Consider the following 23,016-nt stretch of genomic DNA (forward strand, 5'->3'; position numbering starts at 1 on the left):
ATCAGAAACAACATGACAAAAGTCGTGTTATTTTGACTAATTAGGCTTAAAGACCACACTTCAATGGTTCATATAACTTTACGAAAATAGGATAACGATCCTTCAATTCAAATTCCAACTTGAATACCAACAATTTTAAATGTGATATCAATAAATCTCTACATCATGATCCAAACTTATTCGTATAGATTAGGTAAGGTCCAAAGTGAGTGAGTCTATTCGACCCTCCACCGCAACCCACACAGGGTTTATTGTGGCTCACACCTATTCACACTCGGCCAAATACACACAGCTTCTTAACGAAGCCGATTAGTTTGTTTGGTAAGTGGTTTTTCAGGGCAGATGGTAAGAGTACGGCTCTGCCGAACTCTAAGAACCTGGTTCGGTCCCCAGCGGGGCAGGCACTAAACATATCTCTGTCATGGGTCTGCGACTAAAAACACCTGCACCAGAACCGGAAGGTGTTTTTGATCCATCTGTGAACCATCCTCCTTCTCCCGGAGGATCCAGTCCTTTCTACTCAGGAACAGTACTATTTAAGGCAATTCGTAGTTGACAGTTGGAGGCATAAAGTCAGAGGTCGTTTCCAGAATGCTGTGACTTCCATTGTCAACCAACAGTCTGTTGTATTCTGCATTAAATTAATTTGTGCAATTGGCAATGTGCACAAGTCTGTATGCAGTTCATCTAGCCTCTCTCTCCAGAAAAATGTGGAGAGGAGGTAGATCTAGAAGGATCTCCATGGCCGCTGACGGTGTGGTACACTGTGCTTGTAAGGGTTAATCTAGATCTAATGTCAAAACTGTCACAAACTTTTCCAAGCACCTGTCACTTTCGTAAACATTCATAAACATGGCATCTAACATCACACCAAAATCAATAAGTGCGATAATTCTTGGCATAGCAAGAATCGTAAAATTCCCAAGAGCTTTAAGTACAAAACCATCGGAAGGCTTATGTTCGAGTAAGGCCAACAGAAAGGGCAAGAAGAAAAAATGGTTTGTGTTTTCGAAAAAGGAATGCCAGAAACCGGAGAAGACAGAAGAAAAATCACCCCCCGAGTTGTGCAGAGAACGAACAGGTAATTGGTAATTTATGTAACAGAGCAAATGGCATGATATACTAGATGCCAACATTTTGAGAAATTTTTTGGTGGGGCTATACACCCAAACTGACCTATTTTCAAGGAAATGAAGTAGAGAACTAGATGTATTTGGTACTCAACTTCAGTCTATTCATGCTCTGAAACTTTACTATATTTGCAGTCTCACTATTTCTCAATTTCAGAATTTTTATGATATCAGTTGCTTTCATGTTGTCGAGGGAACTACAACCGTGAAACGGACTCCTATTGAGATGCATCATTTTTCGGGTATTACATCGCGTTCTCTTCATTATTCGAAGAAGGAGTAAGATCGGAACGGCAAACATACTCGACGCAGCAACCTCCATTCCGATAGGATGCGTGTACTCTTCCACCAGTCATGGGCTGATGGATATCCTTTTCTCTAGTAGCATAAAGTTCAACATCACTCATATAAAACAAATGATTTAATGCCTTCGGTTTCGGGGGTGCCGCAGTTATACCCTCGAGGATTTCTGAGCGCAACAGATGACTGAATTAGTGAGATGCAGAAAATAAGGGAACTGAGGAAATCGCCCTGAACAATACCCCTTCTGTTTGTATTCTAGCCTGATCAGATGTTATGGTAAAGGCAGAGTGTCATTAATTGTACAAGGGATCTCACTGTTTTGTCGGGTACTGCTAGGTATCTGAGCATACAATCCAGGCCATAGCCAAAGTGTTCAGTTAATCTGGGTCTAGAGCAGTAAAGTTCTTAAAATCTACCGCGGCTCTTCAGGCGTTATCAGGCTGCCCCAAAGGTCTCTGCTGGAAGCTTCGAACTGCCTAGATTGAGTGGCTGCGGGTGTTCATTAATGGCGTTCCAGAAGGATTTCACCTGATCAGCATGCGAAGGCTTTTGAAATAAGCGAGAAGGTTTCTCGCGAAAATCGTTTGCCTCACTAGTGACTTTTTAGCAACCACTAGTGTTCGTATCCTATCGAAGCAATGCTGTTTGGTGATCAGCAGCACACCTTGACTCAAAGTGTGATGGATACGTCGTAATTTGGCGGCTGTTCGCCGCATAACGTTCTTGAATAGTCTATTGGCTGCCCTGTAATCCATCAGGCATTGGATACGAGTCGTGTGTTGTCTCGCCAACTTGATCTTACTCTACATCTTGTGTCCCCGCCGTTCAATCCAAACACGCAAAGTCAATATTCCGTCCTTTCGATTCGGAAACCGATTGAACGGCGCTGTACATGGAGTCGTTAATTTGCCAGATGTCAGCCTCTCCTGAAAGAACATTAGGCATATATACGAGCCAGTTCTTGACGCTTCAAGTGCTTAATTCGGTGGAGCGACCTGAGTGTTCTGATTGTATCCACTGGTGCCGTGATGCGAGTCCACTCTCCAGCCGCGACAAAGGGTGGTGGAACTGCCAGTCCCACCACTTCGTTAGCAGGCTGGAGAGGAGTTATATAGCCCTGCCGTCGAAGATAAGATTCGTAATTCCTAAGGTTTTGGGCAGAAAAGGCGCGCATGCTCTACAGAGTATGTTGCCTTTCCACCATGTATCTTCTTAGCGCGAGCTCACTACTCTCTTAGCAATGCATAAGGCTATCTCTTAGCTGATGCGTCCATCAAAAGCATCTGCTGTCATTGCCAGGGTTGTCATCAGTAAGCAAGTCATCGTTATGGAACCCATCACGTTGCCTCGGACCCCCCGAGTGGGTCAGAGACAAAGTAATGGAGGGGGAGAGACTTGTTAGCATTTTAGGAACCGAGTTTTGGATCTACCGGGTGGTGAGCACGGTGGTGGGCCACGTAGGGAGAATAGTATTATCCCTCCCGGGTGCTTCTCGGCTGCTGGTCTGGTTTTGCACCAGTTGCTTGGGTAAGTGGTGGCACAACTCCCCAAAGGCAACAGGTGTTAGGCAACAGGTGTTAGGCAACACGTGTTCAGCCATTGTATAGTGAAACACATGTTGCTGTTTTGTAAACTGTTTAGTGAAAATATCACGGAAACGTGTTACTTAAATACGTAACGGATTTTCTTCAAGTATCAACCGATTTCGTCATATATATTAGGAGTAAAGATGCCATTTAAAAGAATTGGTACTGAATAAAAATGACACTCAAGAGACTCGCAGTAACGTAGTTAATGCCTTTCTCTGTAGTTGGCGTTCCATCATCTCGTATTTTGTTAGACTAATTTCTGATGATTATTATCTATATGAAATTGTAACTATATATTCGATGGAATATGTTATGAAATATCTCAGCAGGTTAATGCGTCGATTGAAATACTAGTAAATCGAATGTTATCAATTTCACTTGTGATTGAATTTTTTCATAAAACCCAGTGTTCTTGTAGTATACAGTTAAGATACTTCAATATACAGGGTGTTCCAAATTAAGTCGGCACCATCGCCAACTCCGTTATTATTGATACTACGAATTCGGTTAAATGGACGAACTAATGGCCTTCTCGATGCAGAAAACAAAAAAAATTACAGTCGCGTTTTTAAAATATTACATAAAATGATATATTATATTTAATGGAACACCCTTATTTTATCATGCATTTTGATTCGTAATAACAATCTCAACAACAAACCTTATATCACCTTTCTTCCTAAAGCTGAAAATGGGCGACTTATGTCGAATTTTTTTTTATTTCACTAGTAAAAACAATTTCTTTGTTTTGGCACTCAAAACCTCATGAATGTTCAAAGCCCAATTTTGGTACGGCGTCTTTTTTGTTGTGCTTCGTCATAGATTCAGGAACGATGAAAGAGTTTTTTGAGAAGAAAAGAACTGAAAAACGTTTTGTAAAATCTGAAGATACAGAAATTGACGTTGTAACCTACTCTGAGGTAAATCCAAATAATTCCATCAGAGATTTATCTAGAGAAATAGCTGTTCCACCGTATGTTATTCAACAAGTTCTGGACAAATATGAGATTTCTTCATAAGTTAAGAACAGTGCAACTAGAAGCAGGTGACCCTGAGAGACGATTAGAGTTTTGTCGGTGGTTTATGAGTAAATGCAGACAAGATCCAAACTTTTATAGAAATATTATATGGAGCAATGAGACAAATTTTTCAAATTATGGGATATATAATAAAAAAAAATTATTTTAATTATTGGAATAGACATAATTTCCAGTCCATCCTCACAAGCCGCAAAGACAATTTAGTATTTTTGGTGTGGTCTATTTAGAGGCAGAATTATCGGTCCAATTTTATACCATGGTTCTTTGAACAGACCCCGTTACATTTATTAATTGTGAGGCTCGTCAGATAATCTATTTTCAGCAGGATGGAGCACAAGCACATAATTTCAGTTGTTACGAGACTTTTTTGGAAATAGATGGTCCTGTTCGGTGACCCCATTGTTCACCAGACATGACACCTCTAGATTTTTATGTTTGGGGATGTCTGAAAAATGAGGTGTACAAAATAAAACAATAATGTAGATGAACTGATAAATTATACTGAAACTATAATTGATAGAATTTATGGCCGAATTGGGTTGAAAGCAACAAGTAGGGCCAAGAAAAGAGCCCAAATATGTGTTCAATAAGAAGGCGCTGTTTTTGAATATTTACTCGATATTTTATGGCTTTTTATTCGCCAAAATAAAGAAATTTTTTTGAACTAGTGAAGGAAAGAAATATTTCCATATAAGTCGCCCATTTTCAAACTTTAGGAAGAAATTTTTTGATGAATAGGAAGCCATGCAGTAAAAAAATTATCGATATGAGCTTTGTGAATTTTAAACAACAGGTGTTTTGAAAATAGTATTCTTTGAGTAGAGAACATTTAGTCTTATAATATACCGTCAGAGAATCAACAAAGTTGATCATAAGTTAATGATCATAAAAATAATGAATCATTTTCAAAGCAATAGACAAAAGCATTACAACCGATGCGTGTAATGCGTTCGAAGCCCTACAAAGGTCGTTTACTCTAGTTTGAAAGTTGATTGTAACTTAATTGCAAAACTAATGATAATTATCGTGGGAGCACTATTATTGTTCCATGCTATTATGAAGTTAATTGTTTCTGTTGATCATAAGTTTCCATCAAACTTGACCGCGCACACATCGACACATTATACACAACCCACAACAATACATTTGTTTTATTACCAGTTCACAGAAACAAAGGTTGTCACTCTTCATTGCTTGACAACTGAAAAACCATTTCCATAAAAAATATAAAACGAAAACATAACATTTTTTCATTAAAATACTGCCAAGAATTCAGCTATTTGGAGTTTGGGAAACCTGTCATGAAAACCTTTTTCTTAGAATCAGGAAGGTGAACCTACACCAAAAAGTAAAAACATTTTTTTGTGATTCGTATTGAATAAATTACATTTTAGTATGTTTCTAAAATGGCTGTTCCCTAAAAGGCTAATTGCACACACACCGATTGTGGACGGCCGATTTTATACCGGTCGTCTAAATTCCAATAGTGAACCACATGTGGGAACGGGACCTGGCACATACCGACCGATGATCGGCGTCGAGCACCGGCACTTTATGCCAGAAACTTCATGTCAACCACAAAAGGAACTACGAGCTCCAGGAAATGGATTCAAATAACTCATCTTATAGGATACTGTCGCTGAGCAGTTATGCATTCAAAATTGCAGTTCTTCTGTGACAGATTCAGCTCTTTAAATATTTCTTAAAAGGGCAGTATAAGTAAATTTCCTGGTACACTCTTTCGAAAAACAACGAGCCTCTGGGAAGATGACTTTTATTCCAGCAAAAGTAATAGCGCCCTCTTATAATCTGTAGGCGATTATGAAGCTCATTATTGAAAATAATCGATTTGGTCAGAAGTGAGTGAGTCTATTCGACCCTCCACCGCAACCCATAAGGGTTTATTGTGGCTCACACCTATTCACACTCGGCCAAATAAACCCAGCTTCTTAACGAAGCCGATTAGTTTGTATGGTGAATGGTCGTTCAGGTCAGATGGTAAAAGTACAGATTTGCCAAACTCTGAAAAGCTGATTCGGTCCTCAGCGGGGTAGTCACAAAGTTCCAACCATTTTCCTAATAGAGACTCGGGCTGTCTTCCGACAGCCCGAGTCTCTGCATATGATGATTCAAGTGACGGTGACTTGTGAGAAGGCCTATTAGACGTCGTAGTTCATCCCTACTGTAGTCCAACAACTGTTTGGTATCAAGCTTCGGAAGGTGAATAAACGCCTTGGAGTGAGCCAATCCTGGAAGGTTCTACCATAAGTCCATAAATCTAGGTGTTCAATGTTTGTTTGGCAAAGCCTAAAGCGATGCCAAAGACAGGTTCTGGTCCGATGAAGCTGCTGCAGCATCCTCCTTTGCAAGGGAGTCAGCAGCCTCATTGTCTGCCAGGCCAGTATGGCCAGGAATCCAGACGATAGACAATCTGTTAAATCTTTCTATCGAGGAGAGTCATTTTTGGCAATTTGCTACCAATTTAGACATTGCTTGGTAGTAGACAAGAGCTTCCAGTGCCGCTAGACTGTCCGAGAATATTTTTATTGACTTGTGTATGAGGTTGAATTTTTCCAATCCTCTTACTTCTGGACATAAATGGACAGATCTATTTTTTTATCAAAATTTCAAAGTTGCATTTCACTAGAATTGTATCCATCTTTTACCAAGACATTATGGATAACATTAGATTACATCATGATAATATATTATGTAATTCAAATTGAAAAGGGTATATTTTTAGGAGAGAATAATTTTTGGAAAAGAGAAGTTTTGGCTTTCTACTTCTCCATCTTCTCACAAAAAAATGTGGGAATCTTTCAAAGAAAGGAAGAAAAATCCCTCTCGAAACACCTACTATCACTTAAGCATTGAATTGCTATTGTTACTGTGCACTACTACTTATCATTCTAACCCTTTTTTTCATTATTTTGGAAGATCTATTTCTGAATTTTCTAAGAGAATGGAACACCAGTTTCTAGATATGCTGATACTTTCTACAGTGTTCTTGGTCAATATAAACAGTATACAGGGTGTCCCATATAAAACTCCGAGGGCAAATATCTGAAAAATTAAAGAGAATATCCATATTCCATATTCCATAGGTTTGACGAAAGTGTATTCAGTTTTGTTTTGTGCAGAAAATTTGGATATGATATGTATGTATGGCGAAGCGAAAAGGAATTCAAAAGAAGCAGTGAGAATATACGCTAATCGGTATCCAGACAGAAGATTACCGTCAGACAAAACAATCGCTAGCTCATCCACTAGTTCATTAAAACATCCACAAATTGGATGTTTCAATGAACGGAAGAGAAAAAAACAAAAAACTGCTACAGATGAGCAGAATCACACTGTTGCAATGCTTGGTCAAATGGTATTAGAACCGCATAGTTCTATAGTTATAGTTATATAGTTATATTCCATCCATACAAAATACATTTCACTGAAGGACTATATCCAAGTAATAATCTTTATGTTTCATTTTTATTAACTATAATCTATTCCCATATTTAGGAGATGTTGATAGAAGATTGAATTTCATTGCATGGTTGTCCACCCGTATTCATGATGATGATCAGTTTATGAACAAAATATTATGGAAGGATGAAAGCCGTTTCCATAAAAAAGGTATAATAAACAAACATAACTGTCACTATTGGTCTGACGCGAACCCTCATTTTGGGTGCAAGAAACGAGATTTCAGTCTGTGTGGGGGGTTAATGTTTGGTGCGGAATCATTGACGGTTATTTGATTGGACCTCATTTTTTCGAAGGAATTCTCAATGAGGAGAGGTACTTGGCTTTCCTTCAACATGTGTTGCCGAATCTCTTGGAGAATTTACCAATACAAACTCGACTGAATATGTGGTTTCCAAAAGATAGGGCACATCCGCATAATGATAGAATAGTAACCAAATATTTGTATGACACTTTTAATGAGAAATGGATTGGGAATAAGGGTTCAATACCATGACCAGCTTGAAGTCCAGATATTACTCCACTAGATTTCTTTTTGTGGGGATATATTGAAGACTTAGTTCATAAGCGACGTCCACAAAATGTAGATGATTAAAAAAAAGTATCACAAATCCTTGTGCTTCCATATCGCGAGAGACGGTTCAGCTGTCACGAATCGAGAATTACTAAAACAATGCATTATGTGTACTCTACGTGAATAGAAGCAGTTCTCGTTATCGTCATGTTGGTCGAGTTATGGTCAAAGTAATTTTTTTTTTGGTACTTTGAAACATTTATTTTAGTTTGTATTGTCTGCGATTTCACAGAAACGCACAACTAGATGAAACTGAACAGGCAATGCAATTATAACCGATAGATTAATTTTATTGAACTCGTATAATTGCATTAATTTTGACTCCCCTCTTTATAAAACATAATAAAATAGCCTTTTTTCATCAGTATTCAAGAGAAACTACAAGTGTGCTATATGGCTGAATTCAGAATTTAATGCAAAATCCAAAAACGAATTGAAAAATCTGGGTTACTGTTTTAAAAAAATTGGCGTCGGTGTTGCGACGCCCTAACGGATGACGCCTACGTAAATAAGAGGACCCTTCGACATAAAAATCATCTGCTTTCAGGAAAAATGGATATTCTCTTTCATTATTATAGATATTTGCCCGCGAAGTTTCATATGGGACACCCTGTATATCGAAAGATAATAAGCACATATATGCCTATGCTTGAAGCAAAAAAAATTAATAGAAATAATTTTTGTGCACTATCATTGAAAAATCATTCATCTACTTTTGGAAAATATTTCTGAAAATTAACGCTACATTATTATCAGTGTGTATATAAACCTTTAATATTTTCTATTTCAATTTTACCCCCATATTAAGGACTTCTTTTATCAAATATTTCAATAATAAACAAAAGAATAAAAAACACCAATGAAAACTATTTAGAAAAGAATTATTCACATATATTTTCTACAGATACAATCGGGATGAGACCAGATGTTTTTGTGAATGATTTAGACATTTTTCGAAAAGAAAGTTCAGAAAAAAATATTTAGTCCTTTTTTTTGAAGTTTTTATTTGTTATCATTTTCAGATAAAGTTTTCATCAGGAATGAGTATTACTATGTCGTCACCCAATTTTCACTTCATTTAAATAAAACGAATAAACCATAATAAATCAAGCAGTTATCAGTATTGAAGGATATATGGTTAGTGAACCTGTAGAAGTATCAAGGTCTCAATAACAATGTTCAGCTTATTGCAAAATTATTTTGTGAAAGAAATATTACAATTTTTATTGAAAACATGTATACAGTGTATACAGTCCATTTAAAATGAGCCACCCTGAATAACTTTTGGTACAATGATTTGCAGGAAAAATAAAGAAACACGTCAACGATAGTATACAGTGGAACACATTTTGACATATTCATATTCGCTGTTACTTCCCCTATCGCATCCCTAGAGCACGTCACCAATTTTTTTAAATGGATTACCCTATATTTTTTCGCATTATCAGATGCTCCATGACGAGCAGATTTCAACAAAGTATAATACATATCGTCTGAAACTTATGGTTCGGAAGCTATAAATTATTTGAGTTGAAAATGAGCCACCCTGAATAACTTTAAGTACAATGATTTTCAGGAAAAATAAAGAAACGCCTCAACAATAGTATACAGGGGGACACATTTTGACATATTTACATTTGATCTAACTTTTCGTATCCCACTCCCAGAGCATGTCACCATTTTTATTAATGGATCAATTGTTTTGCATTATCAGATGTTCCATGATGAACATATTTCAACAAAGTACAATACATTATGGTCTGAAGCTCATAGTGTGGAAGCTGAGTTAAGTTTGAATTCGATATTGTCTTCATTTTGTATTTGTCTCATTCTACAATAACAATTACCTAACAGGTGAAGTTACAATTGGTGTTTCTGTTTTCATGAATTCTTGAGAAGCAATGGTTTATACGCTTCGAGAACGGATTGAAATAGCAAGTTTGTACTACCAGAATGGAAATAGTGCTAGAGCTGTTCAATGATAATCATCCAGGAAGAAATGTACGACATAAATACGTTTCGGAATTATTGAACGAATTTATGGAAACTGAATCTGTTAACAATAAAACGCATTACCGTTCAGGAGTTGTCAACGATGAAGCTATTTGTACTGCAGATTTAGGGCACGTTGGACTAATGGAAAATTCGCAATCTCTTACTAAGTTATCTCGAGAATCAGGAATCAGTCGTACAAATGTTTTCAGGATTCTTCATAAGTACAAATTTCATCCATATAAGAATAAACTAGTTCATGAATTGAATAAAGATTATTTCGATAGACGTATCGAGTTTTGTTGAAAGTCTCACTGAACGGATCAACTTGCATCAGAATTTCTTGTATAGAATTTGTTTTTCGGATGAATGTACGTACCCAACGACTTCAAAAACTGAATGTTTGGGCAGGAGTTTTAGGTGACCACATCATAGGACTTTTTTTCATCGATGATAATTTCACTAGTGATAAATATTTGGATATGTTGGAGAATCAAATAATACCGTACATCAATAGGGCAGTTGAGGATATAAATCTATTCGAAAACGAAATTATTTTTCAGTAGGATGATGCACCTCCTCATTATGCAGCTCCAGTGCGACAATTTTTGGATGATCATTTTCCCGGTCGCTGAATTAGCAGAAGAGGTCCTACAGAATGGCCACCAAGGTCTCAGGATCTCTCTTCAGTAGATTTCTTTCTATAGAGTCATTTGAAGTCTAAAGTGTATGAGATAGAATCAACAACACAAGAAGATTTGAGAGAGAATATCATGAGGCATTGCAACCTTGTGAGGGTGTCAATGGAAGCTTGTTTGTACCATTGTATGGAAGTTGGTGGAAACGTGTCTGAACATTTACTATGGATTTTTTTTCTCCTCATTGTCCAGTCATCAGATTTTGATTCAAGAATTAATAACAAATCTATTTTTCTGATTTATTGCTTTCATATATGTCTCTAGAACGAATATTTCAAAATGTGGCCTCCTGTATAATTGCTGACCTGTTTTTTTCCTGCAAATCACTGTTTCAAACGTTATTCTGAGTGGCTCGTTTTCAACTCAAATAATTTGTAGCTACCGAACCAAAAGCTTCAGACCATATGTTTCATACTTTGTTGAAATCTGCTCATCATGGAGCATCTGATAATGCAAAACAATATAGGGTGATCCATTAAAAAAAAATTGGTGACATGCTCTGTGGGTGCGAAATGGGAAGTAACATAAAATGTGAATATGTCAAATGTGCCCCCCTGTATACTATTGTTGACTCGTTTCTTTATTTTTCCTGAAAATCATTGTAGCAAAAGTTATTCAGGGTGATGGCTCGTTTTAAATGGAATGCACCTTATGCATATTATATGTTGTCATAAAGTTGAGGTTATGTTAATCATATTCAACTTCAAAGATGATTTCAATAATAGATATTGAAAAACTCACCACGTGTACTTTTTACTCAAGACAGGTATGCCTATTATCGAATGTGCCCTACCTGAAAAAAAAAGGTAAAAATAAGTATATAGTGCACTCGTTAAACCAGAATTAATGGCGTTTGGTTGTAAACACGCAACAAAGTTTCTCTATCAGGAATAGTTAAACATAAATTTCACTTTGCCTTATTTTCGAAACAAATTATTACTCAGGTAGTTCTTATGTTGTTGAAAATGAGAGTTAAATAATTAACGTGGCATAACAAGGCGTATAATAAACAAGATCATTATGAATTAAATTTTGTCAGTACACCAGCTGTTTTCTTGCAATGAAACTTCCTCAAGTGCAATTTGAAATAAATTAGGATTTCTCATTTTGTTTCACCTATACATCTCAATTATTCAATCCAGCAGAAACTTGGTCTACAATTAGCATGTCGAAAACCGTCAATGCATATGTTATATACAGAATAGTATATTTATTAGTTACGATTTCTAAAATATTAACGCAAATCGCACAAATCCACTTGAGATTAATATCAGTTAGAATTCTGAGAAATTGATAATGATTCATCTCAAGTAACATTCAGTTTATCAATTTTTAAATTTCATTATCAATAAGTCATTGCAGAATATTCCGCAAGTAGGGCTTTATACAAAGATTTAAGAGATTTATGATGTGTTTAATAACTTCGAGAAAAAACATTTCCTTTCGATTTTTTATTAGGGAGAACTGACAAAAAACAACTACAATGGGCCTTCACCAATTGTCCTATAATAATTCAGTCAAGTTTTTTTAACCTACCCTCACACAGTTGAAATTGTCCGCTGCCAGCAATTGGCTATTAACATTTCTCTGCCGGGATATGCAGAAGTGGTTGTGAAAACTATCTACCTTGAGCATTCGAAAAATAAAGACGAAGGTGAAAGATCAGGTGATATAGCTGGCTACCTCTTTCAACCTATTTGCCAATCCAACTTCAGGGAAAAAGCTAGCCCAAAAACGAATTCACACGAACAGTTGTTTACAGTTACAATTGTTAACGATTACTTCAACGTTTGAGAAGAATTTATAGAAAATCATGTATGCAAAACTAGAAATATTGGGAGCTGACATCTCCCCATAGTGATATCAGCTACTATCGAAATAACGAATGTGCTAAAATTGTTGCAAGATATTTTGAACACGAATAATTCAGACCAAAACAAGATACATCAATGCATTAGAAAATTAATGGATACATTTAGAACCTCCATTTCTATTCACAGCAGAAAACATGAAGTATTTCTTAGTGTCAAAAATGAAGCAGTTGAAGTGGCAATTTTAGGTTATTTGCAAATAGATAACCGACAATCTATCAGATTGGTAGCTATAAAATCTGGTGTACCAGTTACTAGTGGTCTTCGAATTTTGAGTACTTACCTACAGAATTCCATCCTTTCAAAATAAGACCAGTTTACGAATTAAACGAGGATGATCTTAATCCTACCTAATTTTTTTAGCGGTTTGATTGCGAATTTGCCCAATTTTGGATAGAAAATCGTCATTCTCTATACTTCAAAGCAGTCTCATATTTTGTGTTTTAACAGTTTTCAATTTGGGCATGAGTGTCATGGAAACAAATGAACTATTTGTACCCCAAATGTCAGTTTGAAAGTAAATGCATCAACAGCAATGACAAAATGCAAACTGAACGTCTTAATTTACGAGAAAAAATTGAAATGAAAAGGTTATTTGGTGATGGTGCTCAAGGTAGCAGACAAGCTGCTCAAGATTAACAAAAGACATCCGCAACAAAATTGTATTTGACACAGAACGGCACCCTCCGTGAATAAACTTTTTACTCCAATCGAAGTGTATTAAAGAATCAAAATTTTATTTTTATTCGTGATGAATATTATTTTTTTCATTCTTATTCTCACATTATAACGAATTTATTACTTTTGTAGCTTCTTATTCAGAACCATTATTTGAAAATCACACTTGAATATGGAAATTACAAAAAAATTCAAATTTCGAATTTTGGGTTGAAATTCGGTATGTAGGCTCATAATCGATTTCTGAGCAACTTCTTTAGACAACTTATTTCGGTATTATCAACGCGAAGCAAAATATCGAGAATCTGCCTTTCCGCCAGAACACAGTAGGCTGGGTTCAAAGCTGTCACTCGGGCTAAGTATTGCGAAAAGTGCGGCCCCTGAAGGTCAACGTCTGAACCCAAAGTCAAATACCTGCTTTTAAAAATGACTAAAAAAACAGGGGTGTCTTCATCTTAAGTGTATCACACTGTATATATCCCTTTAAAAACTCAACTTTAAACTGATAAACTTTAAATAAACTGATTAATCACCTCAACAATAATGGACTCTACACAATTGCATAGGCAGATGACATAGTTATCTTACAGACCGGTACATTTGTGAACACACTGTGCGACAGAGCGTAGAATGGGCTCAAATTGATAGAAACATGGTGTAAGAAACACTCACTGTCGATCAATCCCAAGAAGACCTAAATGGTCCTTTTCACCAGGAAAAGAAGCAAACTAAACTTCTCTGAAGAGGTGAAATACTTTGGTACTATCCTCGACAGGAAGCTAACATGGAACTCTCACTTCTACAGACTGGGCAAAAAGAGCATATGTGGGTTATGAACAATATCGGAGGACAGAGGGACGGAGGTAATCGCATTGCCGACTCTTTAGCCAAGGAAGCAGCTGGACTAAGAATTTTAGGACCCAGTGGCATCTACGGCCTGATGACTTCGACAATTGCGGGACTAGCCAAACGTCACACCCATGCTCAATCCCTAAAGAGATGGGATGGAATCAAAGGATGCAATCTTGCCAGGATCACCCTGGGCAGTTGACGATGACCAGGAAAAATCTACGCTGAACCGTAAGATTTCTGACTGGCCACTGTCAACTAAGAAAACACCTCCATAATTTGAGGCTAGTGGACACACCTCTATGCAGGATGTGTGAACAGAAAGATGAATCTGCCTGGCATGTCCTATGCAAGTGTCTGGAGTTATCGTCAATAAGAGAGTGTGTGTTCTTGGCCTTGGCCTACACCTGCCGATATAAAGGAGATGTCTCCCAGTGACCTGTCCACCTTCCTGAAAAGGACAGGATGGACGATGACCTAGAAGGACAACTTCTCGGGAGGATGTACAATGGGTCACATGAGGCCTAAGTGCTGTGGGCCTACACTCATCCTCCCTACTCTACAGATACAGATACCCATGAATAGTTTATTGTAAATCGCTGAAAACTATTATATTATTATATTATTATTTATATTATTCATGTAACACTTTATGAGATTTTCAACGAACAGTTCACGAAACCGCAACAGGTGTTTCACTATACAGTAACATCCGCAAGCGTGTTCATATTAACTGAGTTCTACCTAAAAAGTGCTTTATATAATTCAACAACTTGTATCAAATTACCTGCTACCTGCTCAATGACTGGTTTTAGGCAAAAACATTGAAAATTTAAACGTTTAGAAAGATATTTAACACATTTTCTGAGTTTACGTGTCAAGTAGTTACCAATTTCCACGCTAGAAAAAAATATTCAACAAAGGAAACTATTCAATTTTATTGAGTCATTCCGTAAATTCTCAGACTTTTCAAATCTATTGATTTCCAAGCATTCCTGAAGATTAAGTTTTGAACTGTGCTCCTGTGTTCTTTCATACCTTGGGAAAATGTTCTCCGTTTGGCCAATATAAAGTTTTGGGCAAGAACCACAAGTCAACTATATACTCCTGATCTATCTGATACTAGAGTTTTGTCTTTTTCGTTTTTGATAAATTTTCCAAAATTATTATTTATTCTGTAAGACACATCCAAAGCATTTATAAACGAGTGATATTACTGGTGCGTTCAAGTGTCGACCAATTATATGAAACACATTTCTATATTTTTCAAGAGGATCCAGACTTATCATCCTTCGGAGGAACACCTTATAGAACGTGCGGATCCGCTTACATCATCCAGAAAGAACGACTTGCCGATCCAAAGATGAAGCCCGAAGACGCCGAACAGAAAATCCTCGATAATCTGGAGAAACATCCGGATCTGAAGAACGTCGAGGACACGATGCCACCCTTCGAAAGTGTCGAGAAAAGAATGTTGGATTTAGACGAGAGAAAATTACACCCGTTGTACAAAAAGTACGTTTTGGTTTATACGTTTTACAGTACGGTCAATGGATTTTTAGATACGCATTATCAATTTGTTCATCCGAAATGACTGGTGACATTATTATTATTTTTTTTGAATGAATTCCAAAAGTGTGGTTATTTCTCAAAATTTCGAAAAAAGTAATTTGAAAAAGTCGTTTTAAATATAATTCAGCTCACTTGCAAAATTTCAGCTGCATAAGATGATTTTGTTTTTTCCATTTTTTTTGTGAATAACACCATTGTTGCAAATTAGGACTCGGCGCAATCTACAAAAAACTTTATTTTTGACAATGCTTTATTACAAACACGTTTCTTTGAAGTAGCGCCGTATTATATATATGTTTTTCTACATAATTAAAATAGGGCTATGAAAAATTTGTCACAGGTGACTGTACAAGGTAAATTCATGAAATATCTATTTTTGAGAAGGTCTAAAATTAATACATATCAATATCAAGAAAATAGTTTACCCGAGTAGTAAAAAAAGTTTGTTATTGATTAAAAAAAAGTACACATAATTTCAAAAAAAGAAAATTTAAGTCCGTTTCATTTGTATACATAACATGATTTTTTTATTAGAAAATGCAACTTTCTTCAGTTGAACTATATTTTTAATATCAATTTATTTTAAATTCAGACATAAACTAACTTTATAGAAGTAGATATTTCATCATATATATCTACCAATAGGTGGTTCCACTTATGTGCCGCTTGTGTTTACGCAATGATTTTTATGAAGTACTCGTTTTGATTTTTCTCAATTTGCCTTCAATCGAACACAGACTTTCCGGTACTATTACGCTCAGAAGGTTAAAAAAACTGTCCACCGGTGGCTCTTAAATTGAAATTAAATTGTGAATGATCCGAATAGTACTCATCTATTTATCTTTTCATTTTCATGGAATTATTGTATACAGGGTGTTCCATCTCAGACGAGCCACCCCGTATATTTCTTATCCCATAGTGAGTGGAAAAATTTTTCGAAACACGTCAAATGATTTTGTTTGGGGACATCTTTTGACGTATATTTTAGGCTTGAACGAGCAACCCCTTAATAGGGGGCTCTTCAACCCCTCAAACTTGAATAGGGGAAAGAGGTTGAGTGATACTTTATTTGAAAGGTCTTGGAAGCTCTTATCATCGCTGTATGAAAAAAGAAAATTTGATGAATCGTTTTCGCCAAAAATCAATTTTGCAGCTCGAATGAGCCACCTTGAATAATTTGGTTATTTTTACATGTACAAGCCCATTTTTATTAGGCCCTTTTTATAAACTTAAACAATCGTCAAAAAATTACATTCTTGAAAAATTTAATTGTGTTATCATCATGCTTACAATAAAAAAAATCAAATCTGGGTGTTTAAATCCAATGTTCAAATTGTCTTCCATTGACTTCCATACAATAATACTTTCTCTCAAACTAATAAATAAAAAAAACAGCGAAACATTTCCTTATCTTGCCTTAATTTTTTTGTGCTTAGAAGGTGATTATCTGGTTGTAACGTTTCTTCGATCATTTCAGAATTGAAATCAATCTGTTGAGTTACTACTTTGCTGATTTGTTTAAAATTTAAAAAAATATGGTGTACACATTGCAAGAACGTGTTGAGCTGGTTAGCTTTTATTACCAAAAACAAAATTGTGCCATAGCGGCTACAAGGATATTTAACCACATAAGTACGTACTGGAATTGATTTCAAAATTTGTGGAGACGGGTTCAGTAATGGATAAAAAAAGGGCACCCATTGGAATTGTGAATGATGAAAGAGCAGCTCTGGCGGTATTGGTACATGTCCAACTTATGTCAAACACTGTACGACAACTTTCTGCAGTTTCCGGTATTAGTCAATCTAATGTTTTCAGAATTTTACATAGACACAAGTTCCATCCGTACAAAATTAAATGAATTAAATGATGATGATTGGGATCGAAGGCAAGAGTTTTACGAAATTATGGCCGAGCGTATCAACAATAACCCAAATTTCATGTACAACGTTTGCTTTTCTGAAGAATACAATTTTTTACTTAATGGAGAGGTTAACCGGCATAACTGTAGAATTTGGAGCGATACAAGTCCTCATGTATTTCGAGAAGCTCACACTCAACATCCAGAAAAGTTAAACGTTTAGGTAGGTATTTTGGAATACCACCTAATTGGACCTCTATTTATTCCTGGTAATTTAACTGGCGAACGTTATCTTGAAATGCGGGAAAATCCGATTGATCCGTTCGTAACTGAACAATTAGAAAACGATTCTCTACTACTTGAACAACAACTGCATTTCCAACAAGACGGAGCTCCTTCGCACTACGCCGCACCAGTTCGCCAATACCTCAATTTGCAATATCGCGATCGTTTGATTGGAAGAAGAGGTCCTTTGGAGTGGCCTGTCTGATCTCCTGACCTGAACCCTCTGGACTTCTTCTTGTGGGGATATCTCAAGTCCAAGATTTTTGTGACTCACCCTGAAAATTTGGACGAACTATATACGCCAAAGAATTGTGAATGAGTGTCGTCAAATAACTCCAATTATGCTGAACCATGTCAGAGGCGGTTTTCAGTCAAGATTGTATTATTGTATGGAAGTCAATGAAGAATAATTTGAACATTTGATTTAAAGACGCAGATTTGATTTTTTTGATTGTAAGCATGATGATAAAACAATTCAATTTTTTCAAGAATGTGATTTTTTGAAGATTGTTTAAGTTTGTAAAAAGGGCTTAATAAAACTGGGCTTGTACATGTAAAAATAACCAAATTATTCAAGGTGGCTCATAAGAGCTGTAAAATTGATTTTTGGCGAAAACGATTCATCAAATTTACGTTTTTCATACACCGTTGTAAAGAGGCTTTCAAGGCCTTTCAAATAAAGTATCACTCAACCCCTCTCCCCTATTCAAGTTTGAGGGGTTGAAGAGCCCCTATTAGGGAGTTGCTCGTTCAAGCCTAAAATATACGTCAAAAGATGTCCCCCAAACAAAATCATTCGACATATTTCGTGAAATTTTTCCACTCACTATGGGATAAGAAATATACGGGTGGCTCGTATGAGATGAAACACCCTGTATATGATATACACTACCTTATTTAAACAGTGGGTAATAATTGTATCCATTCACGAAACAAGCTCAATTAAATAGGCGTATAATAAAAATCACCTGAATTCTAGTACTTACCAACTTTCCCATCATGAGAAAATACATTTAACAAAGATATTCATTTATATTTGGTCATATTTCAACAGATTGAACTTCAAACCTTTCTTTCACAAATTTAATACATCATTATTCAAAAATGTTGAATTGGTATTCTAGGTCGTTTTATTCTTTTGGAGAAAGTTCTCCCCTTTTGACCAATGTATATGACTTTTATTTCGACACATGAAATGATATTTCCTTTCACTAGCAGTTTTCAGTTGTACTGATGATTTTCATAATAATCCGGATTAAAATATCACCATATAAGCTGTGAATGTTATGCAATTCCAATCGTTCTGCTTGCATCTTTCGTTAAAGAATATTCAAATATGAATATATTCGAAATATATTAAATTTCTGAATACATTCATCTGAAGACTATCAATTCTATACATGGTGAAAGGGCCAATCTCCTCTCCACTTACCCAATGATGGAAAATTACATTACAAACTGTTTTGAAAGATCGGTATATACTTTGTTGTACAAATTGAAAATTTTTGTAGAAAGGTTTTGGCTTTCTACTTCTCCATCTTTATACAAAAAAATGTGTGAATCTTTCTTTACTATATTCTGTAGGAATCCTTTGGATGATATCTGATTCAATTCCATAAAGAATCTTTGAAATATAAACTGAATAAAGAAAAGCATTTTTTGTATAATTCAGTGTTCATATAGAAGTATTTGTTTCAGAAGTATTTTTGTTTCATGTAATTCAATGTTCATATGAAAGTAGGTAATTCGAAAGGGCTTTTTCTTCCAGTTTGTGTGTGAAAGTTACTTCTTTGCACGATCTACACATCTTTGTTACCATTTTTTAAATCGATTGCTTCCTTCCTTTCTTTGAAATATTCCCACATTTTTTTGTATAAAGATGAAGAAGTGAAAATAAAATACCTTTGTTTCCCAAAAAATTAATCTCTCTTAAAAATATACCCTTTCAATTTAAACAGGATTCCTATGGCTGGGATTTAATCAAATAGGCGAATGGATGTCATTACGTGCTGTCACCGATGACATGAGTAGATTCAACTCAGTCCTGACATGATTTTATGAATGAATTGAGTGTTTTTTCTCATAAAGTTATCCAGATTTGGTGCTAAAGAGTCGATAAGGCAAGTGTCTTACGGCGAAACTGCGGATGTCCTCCAGTGAAGATGACAGTGTTCCATGTAAGTGAAATGTTACCTCTTTCATTTACTAAATTGTGTAGCAATCCTGTGAATGATATCTGACTCGATTCCATAACGAATGTTTGGAATACAAACTGGATAGAGAATTTTTTTTTGCATATTTCAGTGTTTTTATAAAAGTATTTGTTTCGAAAGTATTTTTCTTTCATGTAATTCAATGTTTATATGAAAGTAGCTGTTTCAAGAAGCCTTTTTTTCAGTTTGTGTGTGAAAGTTACTTCTTCGCATGATCTGCACATCTTTGTATAGAGTGGCTTTTTTAAATTGATTGCTTCTTTCCTTTTTTTGGAAGATTTCCATCTTATAAAGATGGACAAGTAGAAAGCCAAAACGTTTCTCTCTCAAAAATTATTCTCTCCTAAGAATTGAAATTGGTCGATCGTGTTAGGAATCACACATTAAAAGTTGTGGAAAATGGACTTTGGCATTGGCATAATCATGGAGGATGGGAGGAACCAATTTTTTAACACAAATCTTTTTAGAACGTAGTATATAGTGTATTTTTCAATATACCCCCTTTTATTTTTTGAGCGGTCAACTCAAAAAATTGAAATTTGGGATGATGAAATTAATGCATGAATACTTAATTTTGAAGTGAAATTAACATATGAAACTTTCAAGATGGCGACTGGGCGCCATGTGGGAAAAAAAATAAATACCCTAGAATAAACCCTAGAATATTATGTCAATATCTTCAACTTCTACAAAATGTCGGAACTTTTAATAATTGCCTGAATACATTGACATTTAACTATATAATATGAGGTAATAAGCTTGAGGTCAATTCAGAAGATGCTCGAAATGGCTCACGCCGAACATTTTCAAACACAGTAACGTCAATATCTCTACAAATATTTATTATTCTCTGCCGTATATCCAATATTGTTCCGTACACCTTCTGCTTCAAATAGTCCCATAGAAAAGTCTAAAGGTGTCAAATCTGGCGAGCGAGCTGACCACTCTGTAGGACCTCGACAGCCAATCCAACGACCGGAAAAAGTAGTATCCAAATAGTTTCTTACTTGTCTGGAGTAATGCGGTGGTACTCAATCTTGTTGGAATACAATATCCATATCGAATTCATTAGGATTCGCTTCGATGATTTCAGTGATGAGAGGGTCAACAGTAGTTTCCAGCATATTCAAATACAGTTTCCCTGTTGAAGTTTGATCAATAAATAGAGGTCCTACAATATGGTTTCCCAATACTCCTGCCCAAACGTTCATTTTTTCTAGATATTGGGTATGTGTTTCCCGAAAAACGTGAGGATTGGTGTCACTCCAATAACGGCAATTTTGCCTGTGAACGTTGCCGTTTAAAAAAATTTACATTTGTCATTAAAACAAATATAGTGGAGATAGGTAGGATACCTTGCAATGGTTTTCGTCATGATTTCACAGAATTATGTTCTTCGATCAGGGTCATTTTCAGTTAATTTGAGTACCATTTTAATTTTGTATAGATGATACCTATTCCTTTTCAAAAGTCTCCACACAGTAGAAGGAGACACCTCAGAAACATTCGCGACGGAATAAGTAGACTGTTCAGGATTTACTACCATCTCACCAATTATTTGCACTTGCTGTTCTTCCGGAATGGACGGATGACCTGGGGGCTTTTTGTTATGTACACTACCGGTTGTTGTGTACCGGAAGTTCCCTCAAATATTTTCTACAGATAGGACGATTCGGAAAACGTTCATTGAAAATACTTTCGGTCTCGTGAAAGTTACGCTTCGCACCGTGAATAAAAACCGCTTCAATTTTTTCCTCCAATGGACGAGAATTGACAATTTTAGAGATTCTTGACGTGGTACCTTTCTACTAATAAAACCGAAAACTAAATGAGAATATTCTAACTGAACAATGATGTTTTTTGTGGTACTAACATTTTTTGACGTTATTATAAACAAAAAATAACTCAACAAACCTTGTCAAGTTGTTAAAATTGCCATATGGCAGATAGAAAAGAATATTTCTAGAAATATCGATAGGTTTTAATGTGTTCGTTATCAGGAAATTATTAAATGTTCCGCCATTTTCTAGTAAATGAAGATATTGACTTCATATTCTAGGGTTGTGAAGTATTCATCAGTAGCTTCAAAAGGATGTGTCACAAGACTTCCCTTTTCATTTAATTTTTTTCCCAGATGGCGCCCAATCGCCATCTTGAAAGTTTCATATGTCAATTTCACTTCAAAATTTAGTTTCATGCATTAATTTCATTCTCCAAATTTCAATTTGTTTTTTAGTTAACCCGTTCAAAAAATAAAAGGGGGGGACATTAATACAATAATATATTGGTTTTGACATGCAATATTTCACCATTGCAAATTTTATTTTTTCAACTTTACCAAGTTTCTTTCAATTTATTCATTATATATTTTATTCATAAATATTAATTTTGTTTAATTTTTAATTAATTAATGAGAATGAACAGAAAGCTTACATGAAACCACGTTCCCAGTCACTCAAGTATAAATAATTTTTTCACAGATATATTTTCCTTCCGAAAAAACCTTCCAAACTTCCAATTCCCAAATTCACGTACAAATCTAGAAGCGGTCCAGTAAGCAGCGATGAAATCCCGTTGAAGCTGAAATGTAAAGAATATATGGAGAAAAAAAATATATTCTATGATTTCAAGCGAGTAGATCCACCCAGGCAGCTGCTGGCGAGAATGTTGGAAATGCAGCTCAACGAAAAACCGACGATGGAAAAGAAAAGCGGACCGAAAAATGTTAACGAGTTGAAAGTCGATGAAGTATTGAAAGTGTAACTTGAATTTTGATTAATATTTTATTTCGTTTTTCATAAATAAAATTTTTAGAAAAAATAATGAAGCAGTTGTTATGACTGATTTTGTTGATTCAAATGATTTTATTATTTATTATTTC

The 23,016-nt window shown here is 35.6% G+C and overlaps 2 protein-coding genes across 5 annotated transcripts in view; one reads left to right on the plus strand and one right to left on the minus strand.

Moving 5' to 3' along the window:
- The window catches only part of LOC111504318 (bicaudal D-related protein homolog), a 126,657-nt gene that overhangs the window by 48,572 nt on the left and 55,069 nt on the right, over positions 1 to 23,016 (minus strand). The gene's annotated exons all lie outside the window — the stretch shown is intronic.
- On the plus strand, positions 789 to 22,958 carry LOC111512703 (uncharacterized). The gene is made up of 3 exons (XM_023168852.2): positions 789 to 1,081; positions 15,476 to 15,719; positions 22,616 to 22,958. The coding sequence occupies exons 1-3, from the start codon at positions 853 to 855 to the stop codon at positions 22,896 to 22,898; spliced, it is 756 nt and encodes a 251-aa protein (XP_023024620.2). The 5' UTR covers positions 789 to 852; the 3' UTR covers positions 22,899 to 22,958.

Source organism: Leptinotarsa decemlineata, unplaced genomic scaffold (assembly GCF_025532065.1).
Source record: "Leptinotarsa decemlineata unplaced genomic scaffold, Ldec_3_MD MMD2_tig00000505_RagTag_RagTag, whole genome shotgun sequence".
Taxonomy (NCBI): domain Eukaryota; kingdom Metazoa; phylum Arthropoda; class Insecta; order Coleoptera; family Chrysomelidae; genus Leptinotarsa; species Leptinotarsa decemlineata.

Excerpts from the sequence above, each read along its gene's own strand:
- LOC111512703 (XM_023168852.2), top strand. The coding sequence starts at position 853 with ATGGCATCTAACATCACACCAAAATCAATAAGTGCGATAATTCTTGGC. Across the intron at positions 1,082-15,475 it reads GTTGTGCAGAGAACGAACAG|AGGATCCAGACTTATCATCC; the intron begins GTAATTGGTAAT and ends ATATTTTTCAAG. Across the intron at positions 15,720-22,615 it reads TTACACCCGTTGTACAAAAA|ATATATTTTCCTTCCGAAAA; the intron begins GTACGTTTTGGT and ends ATTTTTTCACAG.